Consider the following 21594-nt stretch of genomic DNA (forward strand, 5'->3'; position numbering starts at 1 on the left):
CTCCGTGGGCCGGGAAAGCCTCCCTCCTCTCGGGCTCCAACCACCCCAGCCGAGCCCCTTCCCTGCGCGGAGCCTTAGCTCTCCTGACACCGCCCGGCTGCAGGGCGGAGGCAGGGCCAGCGGCGGAACCGCCCCCAACCGCCTCCCCGGCCCGGCGAGCAGGCGGGTGGCTGGGGCGCCTCCACCTCCTCTTCCTAAAGCGGCGAGGAGCAGACGAGCGGCATCACTCGAGCCCAGGTCCCGGCCACCGCCACACACGGTGCCCAGCGTTCAGTAGGGGGAGCAGCAGCTGAGGCGGCTGCCACAGCGGCGGGCCGGCGCCAGAAAGGTAGACTGAGTCTCGGGGAGCCGCGCCGCGGACCGCCCACCTCCCGTCCCCGGGCCGCGCGCGCCACCCGCCCCGTAACCCCACTCGTATGTGTCCTTCCAGGCCCCGGTCGAAAAGCCTGGGAGGGCCGCCGACCTACCCCCGGAGGAGGAGCCAGTCGGAGCCCAAGGCGCCACCGCCGCCGAAGCCGCGCGGAGCTGCTTTCGCCTTCATGGCCCACTCACCGGTGGCGGTCCAAGTGCCCGGGATGCAGGTGAGGACGCCCGGGCCTCCCCCGCCGTCCACGTGACTGCCCGGGAGCCGGGGGCGCGCTCCGCGCTGGGCACGGGCGACGAGAGGCGGCCCAGGGCTTCCCCGAAGCCGGGCCGGGCGCTCCGGCCAGGTGACCCGGGAAGAGCGTTCTCAGTGTTTCCCGGCGTGTAAGCTAGGTGGTGCACTGCGCCGGCCGGGCGCGGAGGGACTGGGGGCGCGGCGAGGTGGGGATGCTGGGGGACGAGGGGGGGTGCACAAAATAGCCCGGAGCGAGACACCTGCGCCGGCTGAGCGTGGTACGGTTGGGGGTTGGAGGTGGGAGCACTTCACTTGGGAGAGATGGAGGTGTCTCGGAATTCGTGGGGTAAAACGCAAGTGGTGCTCCCCCCTCACACACACACACACACACACACACACACACACACACACACGACACAAGTTGGGGCGGAGCAAGGCAACGGGGTGTCGGTGGTGGCGGCTTTGAATTGGGCTCTTCCTGTATGCGTAGAGCAAAGAGCGAGGTGACTTCTTTTCCCCTTTTGGTGCTGCTGCTTCAGGGCCAAGTTGTATCTCGCTCCCCCAACCTGGTCCAGCCCATAGGGTGGCGTGAGAAATGCAGGGTCCTAAGTTAGAGTAGCGGAGGTGATGACTCCCTCGCCCCGCCCCCTGCCTTTCCCACAGGAGGTCTGTTGCAATGCGGTTAAAGGAAGCTTTTTGTCCTGAACAAGGGACTACTTGCCTGGGACCCAACTTTTTACTCGACATCTTCCCAGCTCTCTCCCATTATATTTTCATTTTATTGAAGAAGAAATAAGCTATGGCCACACACTTTTTATGCTGTTATGTTTTTAAATCGGTGCATTTCAAGCTATCTACTAAATGTTATCCAAGTTTACTGACTTTTAAGCGTTCACATTTTTTTTTTTCCTTTGCTAGACAGCCTAAACAACCTAGTTATGAATAGGTCAGAGACTAGAAACACTTAAGCCTCATTACCTTCTAAAAATGTGAAAGCAAACTTTTTCTACGTTCAGAAAAAATGTTTAGAGTAGTAAACAGCTTATGTTTCTAGTAGAAATCAAAGTGCTATGGATTGGGGCCTCAGTTTACTAATTAATTAATGGAATTCATTTTTTTAAAAAAGCAGTTGGTTACATTTGATGCATGGTCACACAAAAAAAGGGATTTTTAAAATACTTTCCCCCAAAAGGACCGTTTGTGTCGGACATATATCTAACCTAGGACGCCTGTGTCTCCTAAGCACCAGGCCTTTTAGCTAAATATAGGGCAAGTCTGGGTTGAGTCCCAGGAAGTCGCTGTGTAGTTAATAAAAAAGAAAGGAAGAAAAAGGGAAATGAGAAATATTAGGGCCTTTTTATAGGTTGATCCATTCAAGCTTTACAAAATGCCTCAAACTTCCTTCTTCTCACGCCACCCCCCTCCTTCCCTCCCTCTTTCCCCCAGCCACTGCCCCTCACCCCATTCATTCAGTTCTGCCTTTGATTATATCAAGAGAATTAGTAATTTGCATTACTAACTACAGTTTTGCTCTGTCTGATGTGGAAGAAAGTGCGAAATTTTTCCCACCGTGCTCTCCTTTCCATTCTGTGAAGAGTAGAACGTTACGGATGTGTAGTTTGTCTCTGAGGGTCTCGGTACTTCTCTCTCCATTGTGTGCACGCGCTGCCTGCGTGCGTGCGTCAGCAGATGGAGTGCCTCCCGTTCATCAAGTTTGTGATTCTGGGGAACTCTGTGTGCTGAGGAGAAAATGGTTTCTGGTCTTTATTTCATTTGTCTTGACTTTATTTGATTTATATGGTTTCTGGTCCTTATTTGATTTGTCTTTATTTGATTTATATGGTGTAGGAACTGCTTGCTGTTCAGTATTTATTATGGCTCCCTGCTTTGTTTCATTATCTGAGTTCCCTATCTCTTGAATTTTAAAATCTTAATTAAGGTGGTTTAGAATGTGAATCACATATTTTGAATGATAAATTCTGCTTTTCACTTTATGTCTGCCCAAAGTTGTGATTACTTCGTCTACCCTGATTTGGAGAGGGCAATCATCTCAATATTAGAAAAGAGGAGAGGAATATTTATTTGTCATTTTCTCTGTCTGAATGAAATGGTAAATTCTTAACTTCTTATTTCCATTTTCTTTGTATATGTGGTTCTTACGCACTTGGTGCAACACAAAAGTTTTCCACTTTTAAAATTGTGGAGTATCCTAAAAATAAATTTGATGGCATGCAGTGCGACTCTTGAGCCTAGACTACTTTGACTATTCTTTTGTTTAAAAATATTGCAGATGAGATGCAGAAATATATCACGAGCTTGTAGAATTCTCCTCGTGTTTTGTGAAAGAGGGGCAACTTTTAGACCTATAGAGTAGTAAGAAAATGTGAGTTAGCCATGTGTTCTTGAAATTCATGTATATTATTTCCACAAATCTGGGTGAAGTGGTCGACCGGCCTATTACTTTTTAACAGTTTATTTTAGGGAATTATGAAGATTGATGGAAAAAATGATTTTTCCAGAAATAAAAACAAATTTACTTTATCCACAGTGTTTTTCTCCCCCCTGAGGAGAGACGTGAAGTCGAGCTACCTGTTCTATCACTTAAGACTTCCAGCATTCCTGACTTTCAAACAAAGAAATTTCTGTTGCCACTAGTTTAAAATAGAAAAGAAACTTGGAGTGATGAAAGAAAACCCAGGATTTGGTCCAGTTCAAACCCTTCCTTGTGAATTAGTTATTCAGACTCATATTGTTAATATTTCTTAATATTGTGGTAATGAACTTTTTGCCATATTACACCAAATGTGGAGGGTATGAATTTTTGGGGTACTTAATTTGTGCTTACTTCTCTAGTATATAACTAATTTTCCATACCAGGAGCTAAACTCTTGAAAAATATTTAAAGCACAACTTAAAAAAATAAGCCAATAAACCTGTTTCTTTCCACTCAAATATTTACTCTTTAATGATTTAAAACATGTTTTTTCTTTGAAGTTCTCAGTTGTAAATCATACTTAAGTTTAAGATATTTCCCCTTAGAACCTGCATTAGTATTTATGAAGACAAGTGTTCTAAATTGGGTGTTAAATCTTTCATAAAATGTGGGTGGGAGAATAAGGTTAAATGTTGAATTAGAGTACTAAGTATTATTATGTTATGCTTTGTGTTATGCCTTTTGTGAAAGAATTTTTTAAACTTCCTGCTAAAGAATTTAAACATTAGTCTTCATGTATCTTTAAATATGATCAGGGTGGTACAGTTTGTAAATGGTAGTTATTTGAGATGTGAGATGGAAATGAAGTTTAAGGATTAATGAACACTTTATTGGAGACTTTTATCTAAGAGTTGGAAAACATTGCCTTGCATTGGTGAACCTAGTTACTGGGTTCTGGGAAGGGTACAGAAGTATACTACATGATGTCTGCCCTTAAAGATCTTAAAATGTTGTTGGGGAGACAAATCTAGCACATGAAATATCAAATAATGCAAAATCTGTGATACTTTATAATAGAAGTTGCTGACTGGAAGAGTTGAAGGCTTGCCCCCAAAGGATTTTTAGGATCCATATTGGGGAGGGCATTTCCAAGCAGGGAAATACCCTGAGCAAGTGTGTGCGTGCACACGATCTTTGAGCGTGGGATAAAATCACTTGACCTATGATGAAGAATTACACTAGAGAAATAATAGGGGGTAAGATTGGAAAACTTGACTGCGTCCAGATTATGGTGGTTCTTGAATGCTAGGGAAGGGTTTTGGCCTTCAGACTAGCCACTAAACATTTCTAAGTAAGGGAGGCTCAACGAACAAAGTTGTATGTAGGAAGAGAAATCTTAAGATTGGTTGAATGGATGAGCTGGAGGATTGAGAGACTTGAGGCAGTTTGATCTACTGAGACTACTTCAACAAGGTATTCATATCTGTACAGATGTAATGGACCTTGCATTGACTGATTGCCTTCCCTATGCCTAGTACTATGAGGTAGAAAATATAATTACCAGACTTGTAATTAGCTAGTTACAGGAGGAAGAATCGAAGCCTTTGTGATGTTGAATATGGGCAACTGGGACAATTATGGTACATCCAAAAGAAATCGGAAAGTCAGGGAGAAGAGCCAGATCCAGTAGAACATTAATGATTTCTGTTCTAGGCTTGTGAAATTCGAGGTAACAGTGGGATGACAAAATAAAAATGTAGAGCTGTATGTCTATCATCTTGATTGTGGTGATGGTTTCAAAGGTGTATACATATGTCCAAGCCCATCAAATCGTATACATTAAATATGTACAATTTTTTTGTATCTCAACATGCCTCAGTAAAGCTGTTTTTAAAAATGTCCAGCAAATACTTGAAGATATAGATCTGGAGCTCTGGTCATTCATCGGACATTTACTGAGCATTTACTATATGCCAGTTTCTTTACTTGAAACTGAAGGGTGGGAGCCACCAAGGAGGGAAAGGTCATAGTGCCAGAGAGCATGTGGAAGTGAGGGCACTTGTGAGGCAGGAAGCATAGGCGGAGGGTTGGCTTGTAAGAAAAGGAAGGGTGACTTAAGATGCATGGCGGGGGGGGGGGGCTTCCCTGGTGGCGCAGTGGTTGAGAGCCCGCCTGCCGATGCAGGGGACACGGGTTCGTGCCCCGGTCCGGGAAGATCCCACATGCCGCGGAGCGGCTGGGCCCGTGAGCCATGGCCGCTGAGCCTGCGCACCCAGAGCAACGGGAGAGGCCACAACAGTGAGAGGCCTGCGTACCGCAAAAAAAAAAAAAAAAAGCATGGAGGGATGAGAAAATGTGTCAGGATCGGGAAGGAGTTAACTGGGGTGGGGGGACTTCTTAATTTAACTCTCATCATGAAACCTAAATTGGAGAAAGAATTCAGTTTGGTGTCAGAATCTAGTATGTAGGCTTCTTACCTTCCTTTCACCTTCTGAAAGGACTGATCAGCTTTGCAGTTTGAGGTGGAAAGAGGTAGAGAGCAATGCTTGCACTAATAGATAAAGCCAAACCATTGTCCTCGTTGGTGGGAAGCATATTCAGAGATGTTGAATATGCTAATGATAGTGGCAGAAGACCAGCTGAAACAGAATAATCAAAGACAACTGTGAGCTGGGAGAGTTGGAGGTAGTTGCAGGGTATGGGGTAAGCAGGCTGGGGGCTGAACGGAGAGTAAACAGGAATTGGGCATGGTAGGACATGTGCCTTGAACACTAATGAGGGTCTAAAAATGGCACATGAGGACAAATGTCCATCATGTACCTCCCTTGCTTGAGTTATAGAAAATGAGAGAATATAATTTAGCTGGTACCTAGGAACCATTGAACATTGTGATACTGTCTTTTTTTATTCTGCCTTTCATTTATTCAGTGACCTTGAGCAAATCATCTACAAAATGGGGAATAATAAAAGCTGCATTTCCTTTGCCTCAGTGAGGTGCTATTAGGATGAATTAGCTATCATCTGTGGAGTGTATTTTGAACTCCTTCATCAAAGGTGTTATGATGTATGTGGGCAGTTCATCCTACAGAACAATGCTAGGCTAATCACATGAAAACACTGTCATTATCCCCTCTCACTCCTGCTTGACAACCCATGTTTTTCTATTGAAATCCAGTCTCCCCACCCCCGCAAAACACCCACACACATACCACCACCACCAGACCCAAAGTCTCCTGCTCAGCTTTCCAGACTTTCTGTTATCTGGCTCCTCTCTACAGATCTGTACTTAGTTATTTCTACTCCCCAACAAGAAATCCCTTTTGTTCTACCATGCCAGTTGCAATTCAGCAATCACTGACTGGCCAAATCCTACCTGATTTTCAAGGTCTCCATCTTGCTTTCCCCATGAACTTTCTCTGAGTGTTCCAGGCTACAGAAATCACTCCCATTTCCAAGCACCTGTTATATCCCTTGTCAGTAGCAGACAGTCCAGTCCTTGATTTATATACTGCCTTAGATTTTCCCTAATTATATATGTTATACTTGTCTCCCAAACTAGGTTGTAAATTTCTTGAAAGCAGGGACCATGTATCTTACTTTTATTTATACCGTTAGGTATGAATTATATGTAAAAGTGTAGGCTAGTGAGTGCAGTACATATAGACTAGACTTTTCTGACTTTTTTCCATTCTGTTTCTGTAAATATATTGTGTAATGCTTGAATTCTTCTAGCTCATGAAGGCTAATTTATGTGTGTACAATGTAGAGATTTTATACTTAGTAAAATGATTTTAATGTATTACATGTAATAGGTCTAACAAAATATACTTGTAACTAATCAGCTGTCCACACACTGAAGCTCTCATTCTCATCTTGCAAGACCTTTGAGAGAAAAAGGAGCCCTCATTGCTTTCCTAGTAACTAGGGCTGATTTCAGACAAATTTATGGCTTTGGGAGAAATAACCTCTTGTTCCTTCCCTTTGTTCCCCCGTCCCCCAAATATACAAACAAATAAATAAAAGAAACTTCTTTACTTCTCTGTCTCAGCCATCACATTAGAAAGAATCTGATACATTTCACTGATATTAAGGTGCTTTTGATTAATGGCTCACTATGTGACCTCTCCCACGGATGTTCACATGTTACAGGAAGTAATGCCTTTTAAAAAGAAATATAATAGTAGAATTTCAAACTGCTTGGTGATAATTTTTGAATGAATTGTATCTTTTGAAAGAGTCGTGGTTTTACTCATTTGTTGCTAGAAAGCAGAGTTAGGAGAACAAAAACTAACACTATTATTAGGTGTGATGCAACAAACTCCTTTTCATTTCTTGTAGTTAAGACCCAAAGAATTTCTACCACAGGTACATATAAAACAATGTCTCTGGAGGAATGCCATGAGGTAACTCATTTTTAAAAGAACAAAAATCAATAAAATATGCACAGCTAAAATTTTCACTCCATCATATGTACATTTCTCATTTGGTCATCTGCCACTTTAGACCAAGGTGTTATATGGTAGGGACCACAGAAAGCAAACATTTAAATAAGATATTAACTAATTCCTCTCAACAATCCTATGAAATAGGAAGAGTTCTCCAATAGGAAAATGACTTCAAATTTATATTTAAAAACAGAAGAGCATATTGCTGGCCAACTCTACCCATCATCCTCTTTGTTGTCCCTCCCCCAAATCCCATATATTTCAAGCAGATCTTCTGAAATGCACATTCAGAGAAACCAGGAAACCTAGTGCAGAGCAGATCCCATCCTTCTCCTCTATTCCTGCTTGTCTCTCCCCATTACCTCTCACCAGCATTTACCTTACTGGGGATAGAGCTATACTCTCCCTCAGCCTTTTCTGGACTTGTTCCAGCAGACTTCTGACAGCAGCCTGCTGGCCTTTCTTTTCCTTCATTTATCATACGATCATGGATTAGAATGATTCGTGTCCTAAAATATTGGATTAGCCATTGGTACGACAGCTTTGGATATTCTAGCAAAATATGAACAAAATTGTGGTTCATACTTCCTGGGGACTAGAGTAAACAAAACTATAGACAGCTTAGGTGTAAGAGTTAAAAATATTCTAATTATCTTTTTTAAAATGTCCACTCTCCTCCTTTTTGATCAAGTACCTTCAAGAATGTGCTGCTGAGGAAATCCAAGGCATTGTGTTTTTATCTTTTTCTCATGAAAAATGTTTACAGAAAAAAACTTCTCAACCTTTCTTTAAGATCCTTGTAACAGAGATCGTGTGTTCGTAGTGGTATTTTTTCCCCTCTTCCCCTTTCACCTGTTTTATAAAAAAGTGAGGAAAAGAAATCTGTAAAACCCTATCAATTTAAAATGTAAAGGACTGAAAAAAGTAGGGTTCAAATCAACTATCATTGAATTTTTCAATTTGTTTATTACAGAACAATAGAGTGTCTAGCTGAAGAATAACAGTTGCTTTGAATTATAGAAATAGCTTCCCAGTATCAACTTAATGAAGTTTTTACTGGATTTGAAATCCATACCATACTAGATATGTTAGGGAATTTCTAAGCACGCTAGTGAATTACTCTACCAGATTTCAATAGTGCCTAGTAACACAATCCTAGGAGTGAATTTTTGGCAGGTGGAGTAAAGACTTCAAGGACATTTAGACGCATCCAGATTTTTCTTTGAAAATGCATTTTTGAGTTGCTCTGTTAGTGCCTTTTTATCCCCCTCCCCCGGCTTTCCATTAAGCCATTGGCTTTGGGACATATCACTTTACAGTATGTTATATTAAGCTAGGATTTAACTGCTTGCTGCAGTATAGTATAAATAACATAGCAGTGGGTGATGGGGAAGGGATGGGCAACGTAGATAATCAAGTGGGACATAAGTTGTTATTAATGCAAGAAAATTTGGGGCAGCTGAGCCAGTAGAAACCATAAAGTCATAATTTCTTCCCAGAGCTAGGTTCATCATTATTGTTGGCCCCTAGAGCTGGGAAAGTTTCTGGCCTCCCTGGTCTCAATTTCCTGCTGCCTGCCTTAACTTTAAGTAGAAGCATAAAAGAAACCAATCAGCAAAGCATGCACACATGCTACTAAGTATAGGGATAGAAAATAGAACTTTGACCTCTTGTGGTTAAGGAGACTACAGTCAGTGTGTCTAGCAGCCTCAGGGAAAGAAGCATATTTCAAACGTATGCTTTTTAAGTGCTACCGACCCCATGGGAAGAACAGTTAGCAAGCTCATTAATTAGGGTCCTGTTTGCTTCTCTAGTTTTATTTCAAATCCTTTGTTTGAACTTTGCTCTGAGCCTTCCTATGTGCCTGTCAGTTAATGGTAATATATTAGACTTTCCCAAGTTGGACGCTGGTGATCCAGGTTTAATGTCTTTACACGCTTAGTCTTCATGAAACAACTAGGTGTGATTTAAGCTAGAAAATTATTAGCAGCAAAGTTTGGAAGACCCACATTGTGTAGGACATAGTGCTTGATACCTATCTTTGAGATACAAAAAGTATAAAGGAGTCCCTGACCTCAAGAAGTTTATACTGAAACTGAAGAGATTAGACATCTACACATTTAGGCATCTAACAATGCAGAGCAATAGTAATGAATCCCAAGTGTGATAGAAACTGACATAGTAGCATTCCAAGGAACATCAGACTAAGGAAGGGAATTATCATTTATAGAATGCCTTTATGCTAGGCACTTGTGCTTTTGTCACTGCACTACCTTGCTTCTGGGCAGGGCATCCCTGAACAGACCCTTAAAGGAGAGTGGGAGACAGGCAGGAGAAAAGGCATAAAGGGACACACACAAGGTTCCTTCCATAACAGAGGTGTGAGGTAGGTGCTTGTTGCCATGAACTACGTTAGGACCAAATTATGAAAGGCCTTGAATGCCAGACTGAGACAGTTATTTTTAACTCAGTCTACAGCAAGTTGTTGTTGTTTTTGTTGTTGTTTTTTAATCAAGAAAGTGAACTGATGAAAGCAATGGCTCGTTGTCTGTTTTTGGAAGATTACATTAGGCTTCCAAACTAACAGGCTGGGTTGGAGAGGGAAAGGCTAGATATAATAAGTGGATGTTGTAATAGCCCCCGCTTTAGCTGTTAAGGGTGTGATCTAGGGCAGTGATGGTCAAGCTTGAGCATGTATCAGAACCACCTGGAGGGTTTTTTAAAACACAGATTGCCAGGCCTCATCTCCAGAGTTTCTTTTTTTCTTTTCCTTTTTTTCTTTAAACATCTTTATTGGAGTATAATTGCTTCACAATGTTGTGTCAGTTTCTGCTGTATAACAAAGTGAATCAGCTATACATATACATATATCCCCATATTTCCTCCCTCTTGTGTCTCCCTCCCACCCTCCCTATCCCACTCCCCTAGGTGGTCACAAAGCACCGAGCTGATCTCCCTGTGCTGTGCAGCTGCTTCCCACTAACTGTCTATTTTACGTTTGGTAGTGTATGTATGTCCATGCCACTCTCTCACTTCGTCCCATCTAACCCTTCCCCCTCCCCATGTCCTCAAGTCCATTCTCTACGTCTGCATCTTTATTCCTGTCCTGCCTCTAGGTTCATCAGAACCTTTTTTTTTCTTTTAGACTTCATGTATATGTGTTAGCATACGGTATTTGTTTTTCTCTTTCTGACTTACTTCACTCTGTATGACAGACTCTAGGTCCATCCATCTTACTACAAATAACTCAGTTTTGTTTCTTTTTATGGCTGAGTAATATTCCATTGTATATATGTGCCACATCTTCTTTATCCATTCATCTGTCGATGGACATTTAGGTTGCCTCCAGAGTTTCTGATTCAAGTAGGTCTGCAGTGTCCGTGAATTTGCATTTCTAATGAGTTCCCAGCTGCTCCGTTGGTCTGGGGACCACTCTGAGCACCATGTAAGGAAGACTTGACAGACCTTGGTGACTAATTGGATATGGGAAGGGCAAGAACATGATGGGAGAGTAAAGACTCAAAGATATTGTCGAGTTTGGGAGAAAATGGGTTTATTTTTAAAACTTGAATTTGAAGCACTGGCCACACAACCAAGCAGAAGCAATTAGTAACAGGTTTGTTCAGGAGTGAAGATGGAGATGGGAGGTCCTACATGGAGAGACATAGTAGATGAAATTGTGAGAAATCAAAATAACATGATTTTCAGTCATCCTTCCAAGAAGCTGAACTCAATTTTGTATTAAGTTTTGTAGCTTCCAAAATCTCGCCGTCACCCACCACTTCTGTGCTCCTTGATCCAGGTAGGTTTGACAGCTCAGTAAATGCTCTTCAAATGCAAACACTTTTATTAAGAACATGAAATCTATTTATGCTTATACTTGTGAAAATGCAGTTTGACTAAAGTGAAATAAAATGCCAATTTCCTAAATGCCAGTAAGTGGCACCATTTACCCCAAAGATAGACATTTTAAAGACTTTTTCCAATTTTGATACATCTCATCAATTTTGTTGTACAGAATCCCTTTCCCTCACTCTGTATTCCCGCCTCCCAACAAAACCCGGATGTAATAACTCTGAGCTGCTATTATGTCAAAAATACCCATTCAAAGTTATCATATTCCAAAGCCACCTTGTGTTTACATATGGAAATTCTTGGAGGGGAGAGGAAGTTACTTCTGAATCATTAAGGAAATATCAAACCACTTCCTAAATGGCCTTTCTGACTCCAGCTTCTGCTCTCTAAAATATTCTCTATACCTGTCAGATTAATATATTACCATTTGCCAACAGGTGCCGTGTAGGAAAGCTCAGAGCTCAGTTTAAACAAAGGATTAGAACTGAAAATAAGAGAAACAAATGGGCCTACTTAATGAGTTTGCCAACACCAAACAATGTGAGCAAACTTGATTCCCCACTTCATTCACCAGCCTTGGACCTAAGTCACTTTTCAATTTCTAAAATGAACACACAGCTAACAAAACCGAAATTATCCTTCAGAATCGAAGATGTGCCACCAGTGAGGTTGTTCAAAAACATGTGTAGAAATGTACCTCTAAACACATTTTAGGTGATGTTTAATTGCCATTAAAATAAGTTCCTTGAGTACCTAGGGGACTTTCTCCCCCTTTAGGCAATACAATTTGTTTGGGTGTAAAATTCTGATATGTTTACCTTATACCTCTCACCTCTTTTTTTTTTTTTTTTTTTTTGCGTATGTGGGCCTCTCACTGTTGTGGCCTCTCCCGCTGCGGAGCACAGGCTCCGGATGCACAGGCTCAGCGGCCATGGCCCACGGGCCCAGCCGCTCCGCGGCATGTGGGATCTTCCCGGACTGGGACACGAACCCACGTCCCCTGCATCGGCAGGTGGACTCTCAACCACTGCGCCACCAGGGAAGCCTCCCTCTCACCTCTTTTGGGGTAGCTATCTCTTTTCCAGGATACTTAATTACTTTTGTGACCCATTTTTCGTTATTTTGGATGGTAAATTAAGTTTTCATTGGGGAAAATTGATGGGGGCTGTGTGTATATGCACATGAAATGTATATTGTACATGAAGTATATTTTGTGTTTGAAAACACTGTTGATCTATTCAAGAAAATGAGGCTCAACATTGGCCAGTAGAGTTTTTAGTCAGCTGTACCAAATTTAGACATAACTATTTTAAAAAGTAGAAAAGTGCATTGTCAAAATAAAAATGGGTAAAAGATAGGATGAAGCAGGAAATGATGATTTGGTAATGTCATTTAAGAAGGTCTGCATATAAAAGGAATTCAGTAAAATGGATGTAAAAATTATGTACTCAGTAAAAATTATGGTATCCATGGATTTGCTAAATATTTTTATTATATAGTAAATATATAGAGTTCTTTACCACCTTTAAAAAGATTTATAAAAATCTTTAAATATGTATTTATAAAAGGTAAATACATATGCATATATGTACCTATGACTAAATACATAACAGTGTTATCAGGATTTTACACGTTGCAGTTTTATCATCACTAGTTCCTTTTTCTGTCTTTAATATTTAAACTATTACTATCCTTAAAGGAATTGGACTCACAGCAGTCTATTCCATACAGTAAACAGGTCATGGAAAACAACTTTTAATGAAATTCAGTACCAGTGTTAAGCTGTTTTAGTGAATTAGAATTGGATTGAACATTACGTAGGATTATATTAAGATTCTCAATTCTCTGCTTAATTTCTCCCATAGAATAGTCTTACAGAGAATCATTGCATCAAAGGAACTGCTTTTGATAGATATAAATCTGTTTACCTATTAGTAAAATCAGAGGCATATGAGTAGTATACAAATGACTTCTGGTTAACAGAAACTTGTGATCATTGTCTAAACTCTTATTTTGAAGCTAAAATTGTTATAGGTACTTTACACTAGATTCTAAGATGGTAGGGAATGGAGGGGGTTAGGGCATTGGATTCTGTTTTAGTGGCAAACAAAATCTCATACAGGAGAGCTGCTTTTTTTTTAACTATTTATCTCTTCATGAAAAATGGTGACTGTCACTGAAAGATCTTTTTTTACTCTGTCACAGGCTTCCCAAAGGGTACATAAAATGAAAACGTGGGATTTAACAAGTTAAATAGTGAATCAGGTTTTAGCATAGGTGACACCTCCATCGTCGTCTTTTCGGACTGTGATTTCTGGTAATAGCAAGTGAAAAAAAACTATCACCGCTGTTGCTATGGCTCTTCTATGTGCTGAGGTTCAGACATCGTTTTGGAGGCTGCAGTGTAAACCGTGCTTTGGGAAGGTAGAATTTCATAATACCACAGGATTTCTGCTGCTCATGAGCAGACAGAAAATGTAGGTGAGGGAAAAGGTGTTGGACACTGGAAGAAGAGAAAGACAGTATTTCCTAGGAAGGGAAAAAGTAGTCTTTTGCTTTAAAGATTGAGAATTCTCTCTATATTTTTTAGAATGGGAAATTTCTCTACTTTCTGCAGAGAGGAGAAAAAGCTAACAGAAAAGGAAATTGGGGAGGTAATAGTAATTCATTTCTTTCTTGTTGCTTATGACTTCTGTGATAAAAGTTACATTTACGTAATCGACTTGTTATGGCAAGAAAATGTAAAGAGTCTTTTGTGGTTGGGAGAAAGCTTGTGAAAGATCAGGGGGAAGAGCTGACATCATAGGGATGGTGATTTCAGCTGCTTTTCTGTTTACGATGTGCAATTTTGGTGGCGTGTGTACTGCACCAATAAATTGTTTCTAGACACTTGGAGTCATTTTGGGTGGCCTTTTTTTCCCTCTGTAGGCAAAATGAATACTTTTCATTAACAAGGAAAAGTGCCAGATTATCACTGGATTATATCTGACTAATTTGGACTGTTATTTGGGGATGGGGAAGGGGAGGCTAAAGAGAAGAAATCTTTCTTCCAAATGACTGGAATTAATATGATTGTTACTTTTCCAGTAGGTTCTGGCCTTAAAATTCTCCCTCAGGGAATGATCACACTTTTTAGCACCACTTGATTTATGTCTTGGCTGGGAGAAGAATTCTAGAGAAGTTTGTAGTCCAATTATTTTTTTCTAAGAAGATTTATGGATACCAAATACTATATTATTCTATTGTTGGCTTTTAACTTTCCAATAGTTTAAAAGGTATAAATGTCTTCATACTTGGAAAAAACCAACAACAACATTGTATTTTGCCCAGGGATTGCAGCCCCCTCCCCACTTTCCAGGATAGAGACAGCTTTCTCCCATTGTCCATCCACGTGCCTGGGTTTTTGGGGAGAGTCAATCTGTATAACCCAAAGCAATTTAATTTGATTACTCTTGTGTGTTATTCTTTAATGGCAGTGTGTCGTGCAGTCATAGTGTAAGTATGATCCTGATTGAAAGATAAAGCACAGTTTTAGATGATTTTTTAAAAACCCCTTTAACTCAAAAGATGATCCATATATTGTAAAAGAATATTCTTATTTAATATGGCCGAGTGATTCCAAAGTTTGAGAATTTAATTCTTTTTTCCTAGTAGGACACTAAATTGTCTTCTCCTAATTACTAGAATGAAGAATGTAGTGTATTCTCTTCCTTTATACTGTGAAATAATGCCTGCACACATCTCCTCAAATGTAAAACTGTGAGCTTTGGGGATTCTGCTCAGGAGTCTGGACCTAGGCTATTATTTATAAAAGATAAGAGATCATGTATTCATTCCAAGCAAATTTTGAATTGGATGTAATTAATTTTCTCCTGAGGCAATTAATGTGTAATTACTTTTCTACTATGTGTAATTAATTTTCTACTAAGAGGTAGTAAGGCTGTAATGTTTGGCTTATGTTTTGTACAAAAGGAAGTTTCCTTGAAATTTTGCATTTTCCCCTCTCCCTTGTAAATATTTTTGAGTGCCTGTATTTTTTAAAAATAATAATGATCACCTTCTTCCAGTAGTGTTTTTGGAGCTTTGTTAATCTAATGCAGCCTTTCTCAATTGCAATTGTCATTCTGCACCACAAAACAGAGACAATGGTATGAGTTAATGTTTTCTCAATTCTCCCAAGAAGGACACAACTAAAAACCATTCTAGATGCACTAGAGAGGAGTTTATTTATTACACACAGTAGATTCCTTAGAGCAGCAGTTGGCAAACTATAGTCAAGGGCCAAATCCTGCCTGCAGTCTGTGTGTAGCCTGAAAGCTAAAAAAAATTTTTTTTTTACATTATAAAGAGTTGTTAAAAAAGAATATATGACAGAGACCAGAGACTGTTACCTGGCCCACAAAGCCTTTAAGACATTGACTACGTGGCCCTTTACAGAAAAAGTTTGCCAAGCCCCTGTCTTAGGGCATGGAACCTCATTGAGAATTGCTGATCTAAAAAAAGGAAGCATTATATAGTATTTCCTCTGGGATTAGGTATACAGTAAGATAATAGGAAAGTTTCTCTTTTTGAGGTAACTGACTTGTATATTGGTCCCATTATTGTAATGCTTAATTCAAGGAAAGACTCCAGATCATAGTTAATAGGGAAATACATTTTTATTTGTTTTCTAGACAAAAAATTTAACGGTTGAGTGATATAGAAAGTTCTGTTGGTAACAGAAAATGAACGATAAATTATGTGTATGTATATACAAATATATTTTAATATTTTTCTTAGTTTCTATAGCAAAAAAATAAAAGTGACTGAATTTTATAGGACTATGAGGGAAGACATTGATTGCTTTTATCACTATTTTAAATTAAGGAGCTATATCTATTAGAGAAGGAAAGTGAATAGAGAGAATTAGGCATCAGATATAATCACATTTGTTTCCTCCTTGTACTGAATAAGTGTCTTCACCCTACAATTAGCATCTCAGGTACCTTGTCAGCAGTAAGGAGAATAGTACTTAATCAAAACTGCATTAAAATTATCAGATCATAGCATATGAAGTAATTAGCCTCTACCAAATGCCACTTAACTACTTGATTTAGTAGGAGAGGTGCCATCAGCCATAAAACATATATTGGTCAATCACAAAATTATCAAGGGAGAAAAAGACCAGCAGGCATTATTTGTAATTTGCTGCTGATTTCCTTTATCTCCATATTTAGTTAATCATGAAGTTCTAGCAGTGCTTTTTTCTTGGGAAATGTCAGACATCATCCCTTCTTTTATCATGCCATTCTGGCCTCTGTCACTAAATACACTTGGAAAGTTGTGCTGACAACTTTCCAAGGCAATGTGCAGAAATAATGAAATTACCTGAAACACAGACTTTATTTTTTCACTCATCTGCTAAAAGCTTTCAGTGGCTCCTTACTAACCTGATCAGAAATTCCTAGGATGGATGAGTCAAGTGAGGCTTCTGAGATGGTCAGGAAAGGCATCACTGGATGGCTGAGCTGGCTTTAAGACTGGGTGGGAAGAAGGGAAAGAAAGGAAGGGAATGAAATTAGGCAAGACAAGGAAAGACAAATGGACGTCTAAGGTTGTGTTTTTCAAAATCTTCTGTGGGTCCTTTTGGGGAGGGCCATAAAGATTTGTTTGGTGAATGGTACTTTATCTCTGGTTAGGGCTGTAAAATGATAGGGTACCAGTCAGCTCAAGTTGTAGATCGCAGATCTTTTTGGGTAGCATACTGTTCAAAGCATTCTAATTACTTTGAATTGCTCATCAAGATGATTTTCGCTATGGCAGTTCGCAAACTAATTAAGGAACTTTGCCATTTGTCTGCATCCTGAGGTTACTTGTTTGTCATTGCCCCCCCCATCCCCAGCTAGAAATCACTCATTATAAAATCAAAACCGCCAAGTATTTTATAAAGATCACTTCCAGTTCTAAAATCCTATGGTCCTTTAAAGTTTCTAAACAGATTGTATAGCATATTTTTTGGAGGACAAAATCAGATTTTGTACATGTATTCAAATTTGGTACTGGATGTTGATTATCCTTATTGGAGAATTACAGTTTCGTTAAGTTGATTGCAAAGTGAACAGGACCATCTATTCCAACTACTAAAATATATTACCTTAGCCATGGTTTTATGGAGAATATGTAAACAGCCTTATGTTTATAATGGTATTTCTTAAAAATTAAAAAATTCAACTCATATTAGTAGGTATCTCATAATTTCAGTAGCATTTCCCCCTTTATTTGAAAATTTAGTTTTCTAATATTGTGCTTTGGTGACATGAATAGATTTCAGCAATGTCAGCACAGATCAATGGGGATTAAAAACTGATGAATCTGTACCTTTAGGGATAGGGATTAGAACATTCACAAATGTTATTGACAGTGGGGTGTAGGGTAGGATGGAGATGGGTTTGAGAAACAGTTACACATACACATCCCACTTTACTTCGTTTCTGAGTGCATTCCTATTTATTAATGCACTGCTCCAATTCTTTTAAAGAAGTAGATAGGTCATAAAAAATAATAAACATTATTCTTTTAGCCATGCACCCATACACACACATAAACACACATTGTGATGATATTTTTCACTTTGGGGAAATGAAAAGTAGGAAATGGATTGTTGAGAAATTAGGGAACATTCTTTCAGAGCATTCTATAATCTCTCTGCTCCATTCTTAGGGCTGGCCAAGATTAAAATTTTTGCTATTGACACATCATGCCATCGGTATCATTTTCTTGGGATCAAAGAATGTTAAAGCCAGCAGGACCCAAGAGATAAATTTCCTTAGTCCTAAGATTCCATTGGGTAACTCCTTGCAAATACTATTTGATTAAATTCGTTCAAAGTATAGATTTGATTAAAGAGGGAAATGTTGGAAGGAAATTATACTGCAACGACTTTCTCATGAAGAATGAAAAGGTAAGTCTATGTAAAATTCCACTTTTTCAGTGTTAATTTTCTAAAAGAACTCATGGTGTTAATAATTTAGTGCTGTGCTTACAAGTTTCAAACCTATTGATTTTAATTGGAGTTCCACATCGAGAAGGAAGATAGACAGTGAGCAAATCAATTTTGTTTTAATTCAATGCATTTTAATAAGTGTGCTGAAGATTCATTATAACATTATCCATGATAGTTTGATATTTGCTATAAGGGGCCTCTGCCTTAGATTCTATCCAAAGGTGTTTATTTCTGAAAGTGCTAGAATGACATCCTTTAATTTTGCCTCTAGTATGGATAGCATAAAATGAGGCTCTCAGTGTCCATCATGTTAAAGTGCCCTGTGTGGGTTTGATTAAATAATGGCCTGTTTTATCATTTATATATTAGCAGAATCTTTGTCTTCCTCTCATTGTATAGCCTTGTCTTCCTTTCCAAATGAGTATTTTATAGTTAGAGCTTGTTATCAATCCCAAGCCATATTTATACAATATCCTGTCTAGTCAGTAATAATCCCTTTAACTTTAACCTTAATGTTTATGGTTAAACCTGATCCTTGATTGAATTGTGCATTTCTATATGTGTTCAGCCCAACTAAATAAAAAGAAATGTTCGGCAGAGTGATACATAGACTGTAGCTCTTTGAGGCCTCTAATCTTTGCATTAATGTATGACATCATGCGAGACTCTCTAGGACATACAGTAGTCATGTGGCTCTGTTTAATAGTGATTACAGATGTGCTTCCAGAATCAGATTTCCATATGCCACTGAGGTGCATCCTTGTGTGTATGGTTCCTACCAACTCTCCTTAGAGTATAGCTCCATATTATTTCAAGAATTGCTGTTTTTCGTAAAATAGGTAGCTAGTGGGAAGCAGCTGCATAGCACAGGGAGATCAGCTCGGTGCTTTGTGACCACCTGGATGGGTGGGATAGGGAGGGTGGGAGGGAGGGAGATGCAAGAGGGAGGAGAGTGGGAACATATGTATATGTATAACTGATTCACTTTGTTATAAAGCAGAAACTAACACACCATTGTAAAGCAATTATACTCCAATAAAGATGTAAAAAAAAAAAAAAAGAATTGCTGTTTTGCAACCCAAAGAGCTCCCCAGTAGAAAGGAAAAAACTCAAAGTTGTCACTTTGGAAAGTTTTATTATGTCAATCACATGTGAGAGTAGAGATTGACTTAGAATCTCATAACTATTTTAACATCCTTCAGTTTATTGAATGTAATCTTCCTTGTACTGAAAGTCAATTCAAATTGCAAATGGAAGGATAACCTCATGCCAAAGATTTCATCTTAGGAGGGCCCCCAGGTAAGCACCCTAAAAACATTCAAGAGCCACAATATACGAAGTACTGTACTGGGTGCTGTGAGGGTACCTGGTGCTTAGTGAGATAGAGCCCCAACCTCAATGAGCTTACTCATTAGAAAATAGCAATAGAAAAGTCATGGCAATGAAAGAGAATGCAAAAATAATGAAATGCGTGCTGTAATGGAGGCTCAAGCAAAGGGCTGTGGGAGGGCAGAGGGTGAAACAATTGAATTTGTTTGGGTGATCAGGTTCCCCTGGGGAGTTCGGAAGGTGGTTTTTTGTTTGTTTGTTTTAATTAGAGATGCGGATTTCCAGAGGAGAAGTAGGGTGTTGTTGACTGCGAAAATGGCATGGCCTAAAGGCTCAAACATAAGAAAGTAGAATTGTGCCCCAATGGAACATTGCATTTGTTTGTACGTCTAAGCTACTACTTACTGAAGCATTGGGTTTGAGATATGGTAAGATGTCCCTGAAATTTTCCCTTTGGTCCTTTAGTTTTGTTGGATGTTCTAGTTCTGTATATGGGCAAATATAACTGCATTAGTTTCTGCATGCCACTTTACTTTCTGAATGAATTTACAATTAAAAGAAGAGGAAGACGAATATAACCTTAGGTCCTGTATGAGCTGAACTCCTGGCTCCCCTTGTCTTCCTTGGAGCAGTCACTCATGTATAATGGGCCATGGCCAGTGTGAGGGGCCAGAGGTCAGTCTGGATTGTAGTTCACTCTGCTACTCTTTATCCATCCATCATCCTTGGCTTCTGAGCCTGCTTCATTATAGTATCAGAGAGTTGGAACTTGAATGCAGCCTACTCTAATTCTGAATTTCTTACTGGAACAATGGGATAGTATATACTTTTCATTTGAGCCATTGTATACCACTGTAGAGTTGGCCATGTGGCCAATGCCAGTTCATTCCTTACCTTAATGATTGCTTCAGAACTAGAGTTGGCAACTGCTGGTGATAGAAGGAGGGGAACAAAGGGATTTGGCTTCTAATGCTTCACTAATTCACAGTGTTAGAACAGTGAGGGACTTAACAGTTCCCTGAGCCCACCTCTCTCCCTCATTATACAGATGGTGAAGCCGACATTTAATCGCTGATTTCGTGTAATTTCTGGGATAAGCAAAATTATGCCAATTTTGCCTGACCTCTCTGCTGTTTACCTCTGTAATACTTATAAGAAACCAGATCTCCTTTTTTCCTTTGGAATGGCTGTGAGGTCAGAGAGAAATGAGCTAAATGATGCAATGGAATCTGCGTCCAGCATTTATTGTGATGATAGCCTTGACTTTTGGTTATTGAAAGAAGAATGTGATTGTTTGCAGGATGTTTCCTTCCCTTTACCTATGGATATAAGGGTTTAAGGGAACTTCAGCTCCCAGAGAGTTAGTCAAAAAGACAAAATTAGTTATTTCCTTTAATTTAAGAGGTCTTAGATCCAAAGGTGATTTACCTGGCTGAACAAAATAATCTGACATTTCTACTCTCAATTAAAATACTAGGAATTTAAAGATCTGGGAAATGGAGCTAATAAAAGTGCTGCCTGTTATGACTTTGTTTCTTGCTTGAGGATTTCTAAGATGGAGGAAGCTATAATTAAATTTCTTCTCAGTCTTTCTGTAGTTCAGCTTTGTTGAGAAAAATGTGGCATGTGGTAAAGTGACAATAGAATCAAAGAAGTGTTTCATTCTTCTTTACCGGATTGTACATTGGACTGTCCTGCAAACTTATGTAAAGAATTGCATTCTTCACATCCCAGAATGTGTCCTGCTTACTTCATTGTTCTTTTCCTCTGATCTGAGGTTGGGTAAAAAGAAGAATGCAACTTAGGGGGCAGAGGAAGCTCTTCTCTTATCCTCTCTTGAGTAGGAGGAATTAAGATGAAGGAATATTATCAATTTTTCTTTTGTTCTTAAAGATGAAGTAGACTCAGAATTATTAATCAGGTGAAACTCTTCGAGCAGCTATGTCAAAAT

The 21594-nt window shown here is 39.6% G+C and overlaps 1 protein-coding gene across 1 annotated transcript in view; it reads left to right on the forward strand.

Moving 5' to 3' along the window:
* The first annotated feature begins 249 nt into the window (after nt 1-249).
* The window catches only part of STK26 (serine/threonine kinase 26), a 62787-nt gene continuing 41442 nt past the window's right edge, over nt 250-21594 (forward strand). Inside the window, exons 1-2 of the mRNA XM_065900105.1 lie at nt 250-328; nt 431-581. Coding sequence (XP_065756177.1) covers nt 540-581 — 42 coding nt within the window. The 5' untranslated portion in view covers nt 250-328; nt 431-539. The remainder of the gene's footprint in view (nt 329-430; nt 582-21594) is intronic.

This window comes from Phocoena phocoena, chromosome X (assembly GCF_963924675.1).
Source record: "Phocoena phocoena chromosome X, mPhoPho1.1, whole genome shotgun sequence".
Lineage (NCBI taxonomy): Eukaryota > Metazoa > Chordata > Mammalia > Artiodactyla > Phocoenidae > Phocoena > Phocoena phocoena.